Source organism: Triticum urartu, chromosome 6 (assembly GCF_003073215.2).
Source record: "Triticum urartu cultivar G1812 chromosome 6, Tu2.1, whole genome shotgun sequence".
Taxonomy (NCBI): domain Eukaryota; kingdom Viridiplantae; phylum Streptophyta; class Magnoliopsida; order Poales; family Poaceae; genus Triticum; species Triticum urartu.
Genome location: NC_053027.1, coordinates 566,990,837 through 566,998,858, shown reverse-complemented (window position 1 = coordinate 566,998,858; position 8,022 = coordinate 566,990,837). Strand labels below are relative to the sequence as shown.

The following is an 8,022-nucleotide window of genomic DNA, read 5'->3' as shown; positions in this document are numbered from 1 at the left end:
AATAGAAAGTGTTTGGTCGCAGATGGATAAAAAGGCCCAAGGCGAGGGTGCGGCGCAGCCAAACCCTAGTTTGAATCCCTACTTTGATGGCGTAGGCCCACAACGATTTACCATCGCTCCACCCCATCTCCTCCTGCTCCATCCTTCGGCCCCCGCCCCCCTGTCCTCGCCCCCTGTCGCCGACAGAAGATGGAAGCCCCGGGTACATATGAGTTTTATGCACCATATGTATAAGATTAAGATAGTGCCCGCGGCGTTGGCCTTCTTTGTCCCTTTGTGTTTGTTACCAACTCAGGTGACCCAAGGGCCATGAACAAGCCCGGGATAGAGACCGTGTTAATGGATAAGATTAAGATAGTGCCCGCGGCGTTGGCCTTCTTTGTCCCTTTGCGCCGTGAAGCATGATTACAATGTACTACTCCATACTCTAGTAAAAGTTGTCGACACCTGATAAATACGCTTTTTCCTCCTCGAAGAAAAAGGAAGATACAGTAGTAAATACACTTTTGGCCTCGCCGTTTTTTGCCATTTTGTACCCGGGGAAAGTGTATTTCCCCTGCACGATCGGTTGGTGCTTCTGTCGTGGACCAAGACAAAACAAAATCCTTCATCAGTTGCCGTCTGTGTGGTAGCATCCGGCAGCACGGCACGAAAACGACGGCCCACAAGAAATAGAAAGCGTTCGATCCTCTGTTGGATTGGATTGGATGGATGGATGGATAAAAGGCCCAAGGCGCGGCGCAGCCAAACCCTCGTCTCAGTCCCTCCCTTGATGGCGTAGGCCCACAGCGATCTACCATCGCTCCACCCCGTCTCCCCCCCACCCCTGCTCCCCACCCCCACCTCCGCCCCCGCCCCCGCCGCCGGCAGAAGATGGAGGCCCCGGGCTCCCCCTACGCCTCCTCGCCCGAGTCCGCGCCCAAGCGCGCGCCCCGCTCCTCCCCGCCGCCCCCTCCCCCGCAGGACCACCACGACGCCGACCACGACGCCGCCGACCCCGAAGGTAACTGACCGGCTGGCAAACGCCGCCCGCCTCCCCACGAACTCTTCTCCCCCATGCGAGCTGAGCGCTGTGCTCCGCCGCGTGCGAGCGCGGGCGCCGTGGCCTGACGGATCCGCGAGATCCGGGCCCTGGCGCCCCGCCGCGGGCCCGAGATCTGCGCGCGCGCGGGCGGCCGCTCTGGTGGCGGCCGGTTCCATGTCAGTCCGGTCGTTGTGGGAACGAGAGGCGCTCACGGCTGGCCAAGGATCATTCATGCTTAGCCCCTTTGTTTTGCACCTCACGCGCTGCTGCGCCCGGTTGGTTCACCGCGCTGCACTGCACTGCAAGGGGGGATGGTTTAGTAATTCAGTGGGCGGTTTGGCTAATGTGCTCTGGTTCGTTCGTTGGCTGATTCGGTGGTATTGCCTGCGCTCAAGTAGAGTTTAGTACACTTCGGCATGACTACACACTACTACAGCGCGCCTGATTGTGCACAGCTACACTTATTTAGTTTGTTTCAGATGCGCGATTATGGTTTATTTCTAAACATGACATTCGCGGGCGGATGATTTTGCTCGCCACTTCCTAGTTCAGTTTGTTCCAGCTGTTGGCACGGTGAAAGTGTTAGTGTTTTAGGAAGTGCACGCAGGAAAACACGCGTAGTAATCAAAACCTACTAAATTATGCTGGGCCTCACCATGGTGGTATTGCTATGTTTATTTACTACATTGCCTAAAAAAATGCTATGTGTATTACAATGCATCGTTAGTTGCTCTTTCTGCTTGACTTCAAAGCATTTATGAGTAGACGACTATTAACGTACTTCTCGACTTGGAACTCGTAGTGGGATGCTTACTGCCATTCACCTTTCTAGTGTGACAATTCTTGATTTAATGGTCAGCTGTATCAGAACGCAAAGTAGGTGTGTGGCTGGAGTTGGTCTTTCCGTTTCATAGTGAATTTGTTCCAGTCCTTGGCATTTTGAACTACTGAACTGTTTTAGGTGACCTACAACATGGAAAATGTCTTCTGTTCATAAAGCCCTCTAACTCACATGCGGGTTCTTTGGGCTCTAGGTGCAACCACATCACTAACCTATACAATTGCTATGTTATTTGTTGTGCATCATCGGTTGCTTCTGTTTCTGGACTTCAGTAAAGTTATGGAAAATATCCTTTTGTGATGGAAATCCTATACATTAAATGCGGGTTCTTTGGACGTTAGGTGCAATCACATTTTTAACCTATAAAATTGCTATGTTATTTGTTGTGCATCATGGGTTGTTTCTGTTCCTTGGCCTTGGTAAATATATGATTGAACTCATAATAGCATGGTTATAGCTATTGCCATTCACCTTTCTTCCATATAATTCTGAATCTGCAGTTGTTTTTTCTCCTCAGATGACAAGGAGAAGCCAACGCATTTGAGGTTTCTGGTGTCTAATACAGCAGCAGGATGTATTATTGGCAAGGGTGGTTCAACTATTAATGACTTCCAATCTCAGTCTGGGGCTCGTATTCAATTATCGCGCAGCCATGAGTTTTTCCCTGGTACAAATGACAGAATCATCATGGTCTCTGGACTGTTTGACGAAGTAGTTAAGGCCATGGAGTTGGTTCTTGAGAAACTCTTATCTGAGGTAAATCAATTTATTTTGCAAACGGTCATGTCTGTAAGACCATGCTGCCATTGCTTGATAACTGATATTCTCCTGTTATTTTCCAGGGGGAAGAATCTAATGAAGCTGAAGCCAGGCCTAAATTTAGACTTGTAGTTCCTAACAGCTCATGTGGTGGAATTATTGGTAAAGGAGGAGCAACAATCAAGTATGCCTAATCAATAAACCTGTTCTAATCTCTGATACTGTCATTAAGTTTCACCCCCACTATGATACTTTCTTAATTTTCAATGTTGGTGTAATGTTATTGTTATTAAGAAAACTGATGAAGTATATGTGAACCGATGCACGGTAATAGGAACTGTATGGTCCTTCTCTTGTTAATACTCATGTGCCTGGTCTGATTGGACTTCTATGACATGCTTCATAGTTGTTCTTGTATTTATTTTATTTTAGTTTCTGTTGCCTGGAATATTGAGAGTTGGTGTTCCCTCTCTCTTCAGGTCATTCATTGAAGATTCACATGCTGGAATCAAAATTTCACCGCAGGACAACAACTTTGTTGGTTTGCATGATAGGCTTGTTACTATCACAGGACCCTTAAACAGTCAGATGCGAGCCATACATTTGATATTAAGCAAGTTGTCTGAGGATGTTCACTACCCACCCAATTTGAGTTCCCCATTTCCATATGCAGGTAAATCCTAGAATTTTCACCACTTTCTAGTTCTAATGTTACCACTCTGCTTCATGCTTGCTTGAATGGGTGCCTTCTCATAATACCTTTCTTGCTTGAAGAATACATGTTCTGCATTTATTATCATGCTTCTCTAAAAAGAAGTCATAACACCATTAAAAAAAGTCACAACTGAGAATGCTGGGATATATTTGCATGTGCAGCTAGACATTCTCTTTGCATTCATGATATTTATAGATGGATTCACTTTTCAGATACGGCTTAACCATTCTCTCTTACTCATTTCCTTCACTTCAAAATATCCAGGCCTTGGTTTCCCTAGTTACCCTGCCGCTGTTCCTGTTGGCTATATGATTCCACAGGTGCCATATAATAATGCTGTGAACTATGGACCTAATGGGTATGCTGGTGGTGGTGGTGGTGGTGGTGGTGGTGGTGGAAGGTACCAAAACAACAAGGTTCGTGTTTGCTGTCCTGCATGGTGTACACCTTTTTTGTAAACACCTAGTCCATCTGTGTTGATAATGATCTACCATGTGTTCTCTTTTCGTTGTGCACCTGAGGAGAGATGTTGGGAGTCAGGTGATATGTATGAGATGCTTTCTAATAGAAATGTTTTCTGTTTTGCATAGTCATGTAATACATTAGGAAGTGCATAGAACATTTATCCTATCCAAGTCTTTGAACTGCAAGAAGGCAAAATTTGATCTCATGAATTTATTATGGCTATGTCCTGATAACTTTTGTTGGCGCTACTAATATTAGGCAGTCCATAAAAAATAAAACGGCATATCACACTTCCAGATACCTGACAGTTTTTTTGTGAACGCTATTTTTCTTAGTCAGCGCACTGGAAATAAAATGTGTATTACACTAGCATTTGTTTTGGAGAAAGAGATATGCATAAATGTGTATTATACTAAGCATTTGTTTTTGGAGAAAGAGAGATGTGTATGCTGGAACTTCTGATTGATGTTGTGTGCGCTAACTCCTTGATGTTAGATTTAATGTGCCCAGTTTTCTTGCCTTCTAATGCTTTCAGGCTATATTCTCTATGCATATATTTTATTATTTTCTAAAACTGTATGCTGAGGCAGCAACTTCTTTTTTGCTTTGTTTTTTGGGTGGTAGTGTTAACCTCATATATGTTTTCAAATTGTTCTAACCATGGTTTTCTGTTGAAACTTTTCAGCCTGGTACACCTGTTAGATCACCTGCTAATAATGATGCCCAAGAATCACACACCATAGGTGTTGCTGACGAACACATCGGTGCAGTTGTAGGGCGTGCAGGAAGGAACATAACAGAGATCATTCAGGTATCTTCTTACACCGTGTGATTCTGAACCTCATTAGTGTTGTTTTACTGCACATGGTCAAACATGTATGCTCATTGTATAGATAGCAGAGGCTTCTGCATCATAGTACTTCCTCCGTTCTATAATGTAATGCATATTGATTTTTTCCTGCAGCAATCTTGTCATGTAGTTTCCCTGCAGCAGATAAATAGTTAGGAACATTGGAGCATGTTGTCTGCCCTCATTTGGGTTCAGAAAACATACTACTCTTTCATACTTGTGATTTATATGGCAAATCTGCATAAACCTGCTGCTGCCTTGTATGGTGTGAGTGCACCATATTTCATGGAAACCAAACTCATGTAATTCTGTGCGGCTGCAGGCTAGTGGTGCCAGGATTAAGATATCAGATAGGGGCGATTTCATAGCTGGCACATCTGACAGGTAACATTACACCGCCATGCTTCGCTCTGTGATCACCTCTTGGCCACCGAAGCTTATAATTTCCACTCACTGGTGCAGGAAAGTGACGATAACCGGAACATCAGAGGCCATCCAGGCGGCCGAGGCGATGATCATGCAGAGGGTGACAGCCAGTCAGGAGAGGTGATGATGAATCCAATCTCCTGGAAAGATGGAAGGCGCCCTTGCGAGTGTTAGGTGGAATGAGAGAATTTGTTTTGTCTCCCTAGCTTTAGTGAGCTTGAGAAAAATTTGAAGATGATTGCTGTTATTTATTCCGTCCTGTCCGGTTGTGCTAGTAACTAGTCGAAATTAGCCGTGTTTTTTCCCGCCAGCCCGCAATAGAATCATCATATACTTTATGTCAACAGATTTGACAGTCTCCATAACACAAAAACAAACGCTACCTGTTTTGGGGACGCAGAGGTTGTTGCTAGGATGATCTCATCTGCTCTGCTTGTTTTGGTAAATTGGAAGGCTCGTTTTATCTTGTTCAACCTAGCTTTAGTGCTAGTATCTGCAAAATGGTGGGAATTTTTTTACTACTATTGTTGCTTCTCGTGTCCGTGCCCCTTTGTGGCAATTCCAGTGAACAAGATGTGTACAAAATTTGGGATTTAGCTTCAATCATTAGCTAGACAAATAGTATTTGAGTTAAAGGTATAACTTAAATCATACACAATACATAGTATTTTGTTGGTTAACAGCACAATTTCAAAGCTTAATTCTTGGTATTATGTAAGTCGCGTAACTTCCAAGTTTATACTATTGAAAAAGTATTTTGTATACAAATTTAATGACATAATCGTCCATATGGCAGACATGTAAGTCATGTAACTTGAAATTTATGCTAATGAGAGCTTCTTTTGTAACTTAAATTTTGGTGATATTTTTTGATGAAATGTAGCTGAATTTTATTCGAATTTGAGTAAGAACTACTCCCTCCGTTCCAAATTACTCGTCGGAGAAATGAATGTATCTAGAATTAAAATACATCCATACCTGTGACAAGTAATTTGGAATGGAGGGAGTGTACCGCAATGAATCTTATACAGGAAAAAAAATCCTACATGATTCAATCATACGAATCAAAGAGGCCATGTATTTCCTTGCCAATGCCAAAGCAAGCAAGTGTGACTGACACGTGGGGCCGATAAATACCCGCACCCGACCCGGGTCGAACCCAACAGTCCAGTTGAGAGAGACGAGCCCAGGTTCTAATACCCACCGCTCCATTCCGAGACAACCATCACCATGGCCAAGCCTCACGGCGGCGCCGTCCACACCCCGCGCCCCCGCTCCTCCTCCGGCGCCAAGGCCGTCACCGCCACCACCCCCGCCAACCGCAGCTCCGTGGGCTCCTCCTCGTCCGCGCCCCCCGCCCGCGACCTCGCCAAGGTAACCTAACCTCCTGCACCACCGCCTCCCCTCAATTACCCGCGCCGCGCGCCTGATCGATGACCTCCTTGAGGCTCTTCCCGCTGCTCTCCAGGAGGCCGGCAAGCTCCTCACCTACGACGACGACGACGCCGCCTCCGCCGCGCAGCAGCAGCCGGACCCCGCGCTGCCCGAGGGCCTCGCCGTCGCCGACCTCGCGCCGCCGCTCGACCTCCCCGACCCCGACGACGACGCCTCCTCCTCCACCGTCGTCTCCGTCCCTCCCCACGACGCGATCCCCGCCCCCGACCGCTCCGCCCTCGCCCAGGTGCGTGCGCTTGCCCGCTTCCCGGCCGATTCCGCTTCGCCGTCGGTTGAAAATTCAGTCCGCGCCGCGATTTTGGGCTCCGATTCGTCTGATCTCGAGCGCTCTCGGGCTCCTGGGGTTCGTCGTCGGTCCTCAAGTCTAATTAATCTGAATTTGAGTTGGACTCGTTTGTGCAACTTGTTTCCTGAGATTCGAATTCCTCATCGTCGTCTTGCAGGTCGCACGTCCCGCCGACCCCGACGCCACCGCCACCGTCCTCACGGAGATGGGGCTGGTCCTGGCGGAGCTGCGGGGTGCCCGGGGCCTGAGCGCGCGCTCGAGATGCCTCCTGACCGCGCTCGCCGAGGCCGCCGCCGACGAGCTCGACCCCCTCCGCACGCGCCACGCGGCCTTCTGGAGGAAGCTGCGCGTCGGGGTCCTCGCCGCGACGGTCTTCTCCGTGGCCGCCATGGACGCCGTCCTCCTCGCCGCGCTCCTGGGCGGCCCCCGCGGCAGCGGCAGCCACGCGCTGCCCCCCACCTGATCGCTTTGCTTCGCCGGTGCCGCCGGCCGCCCCCTGTTTTTATCCTCGTTCATCGACCAGTAGCTTGTTAATTAGCCTTGTTGCACTAGTATAGCAGTTACGTCGTGATGATAAAATAATTACTGCACTTAATAGGAGTAGATCAGATGAGAAAGATGTGGTAATTTCGTTGTTCCTCCATCATGTGGTCGGTACATTTCACCATTTCAGTTCAGTTAATTAGCTTCACTGGTATTGTTTCGACGATCATTTTACGAGTGTAACATCCCGGAAGAACTCCACTATTCCCACCAAAGGAGGTGATTGGGTGAAGGAGGTGGTAAAAAGCGGCCAAGGATGCGGCGATCTTACGGAAATACCAGTAATTGAAATAGCGGGCTATGGCAAATAGCGATGACCGTCGAAATCAGCGAAATGCTGTCGTGCTACAACACTAGAGTGCGGTGTTGGACTTATCGGATCTGTGTCGGGTTTGGCTCTGTGTATCATACACCTGTCTAAATTCGGATACAAACCCATAATGGGCACCACCAAATCCGCCCACCCTATCTTCTCTACCGATCCGCCCACCACATCTTCTCCATAGCGCCCATTCTGTACTGTTGATAGCGATCGAGGCCCCCATCCCCCCTCCCTGTCAACTTCATAACTCGGGATGGGACCAACAGCGGCAGCGTCGCTTGAATAGCAGCGGCAGCCACTGACACCCTTCATACACCAACGGTGGTGGCGCTGAAG

General features: G+C 48.0%; 2 protein-coding genes across 3 annotated transcripts; both read left to right on the top strand.

The window, feature by feature from the left end:
• Positions 1-845: 845 nt before the first annotated feature.
• On the top strand, positions 846-5,475 carry LOC125515530 (protein BTR1). The gene is made up of 8 exons (XM_048681028.1): positions 846-1,003; positions 2,383-2,621; positions 2,708-2,808; positions 3,104-3,297; positions 3,604-3,755; positions 4,490-4,615; positions 4,977-5,038; positions 5,117-5,475. The coding sequence occupies exons 1-8, from the start codon at positions 874-876 to the stop codon at positions 5,202-5,204; spliced, it is 1,092 nt and encodes a 363-aa protein (XP_048536985.1). The 5' UTR covers positions 846-873; the 3' UTR covers positions 5,205-5,475.
• A 766-nt stretch (positions 5,476-6,241) lies between these two features.
• LOC125515531 lies at positions 6,242-7,512 on the top strand. Of its 2 annotated transcripts, none has more exons than XM_048681029.1 (3): positions 6,242-6,454; positions 6,549-6,878; positions 6,979-7,512. In XM_048681029.1, exons 1-3 carry the CDS (start codon positions 6,311-6,313, stop codon positions 7,282-7,284), a joined length of 780 nt encoding a protein of 259 aa, XP_048536986.1. In that variant the 5' UTR covers positions 6,242-6,310; the 3' UTR covers positions 7,285-7,512. The 2 variants fall into 2 exon arrangements, with proteins under 2 accessions (XP_048536986.1, XP_048536987.1); XM_048681030.1 differs by having other exon boundaries at positions 6,243-6,454; positions 6,549-6,761.
• Positions 7,513-8,022: the final 510 nt, after the last annotated feature.

What these genes read in the sequence shown, in the direction of transcription:
- LOC125515530 (XM_048681028.1), top strand. Translation starts at nt 874, where the DNA reads ATGGAGGCCCCGGGCTCCCCCTACGCCTCCTCGCCCGAGTCCGCGCCC. An exon ending in TTGAGAAACTCTTATCTGAG is followed by an intron (nt 2,622 to 2,707) that starts GTAAATCAATTT and finishes GTTATTTTCCAG; the next exon opens with GGGGAAGAATCTAATGAAGC. An exon ending in TTCCCCATTTCCATATGCAG is followed by an intron (nt 3,298 to 3,603) that starts GTAAATCCTAGA and finishes CAAAATATCCAG; the next exon opens with GCCTTGGTTTCCCTAGTTAC.
- LOC125515531 (XM_048681029.1), top strand. Translation starts at nt 6,311, where the DNA reads ATGGCCAAGCCTCACGGCGGCGCCGTCCACACCCCGCGCCCCCGCTCC. An exon ending in CCGCCCGCGACCTCGCCAAG is followed by an intron (nt 6,455 to 6,548) that starts GTAACCTAACCT and finishes GCTGCTCTCCAG; the next exon opens with GAGGCCGGCAAGCTCCTCAC. An exon ending in AGCGCTCTCGGGCTCCTGGG is followed by an intron (nt 6,879 to 6,978) that starts GTTCGTCGTCGG and finishes GTCGTCTTGCAG; the next exon opens with GTCGCACGTCCCGCCGACCC.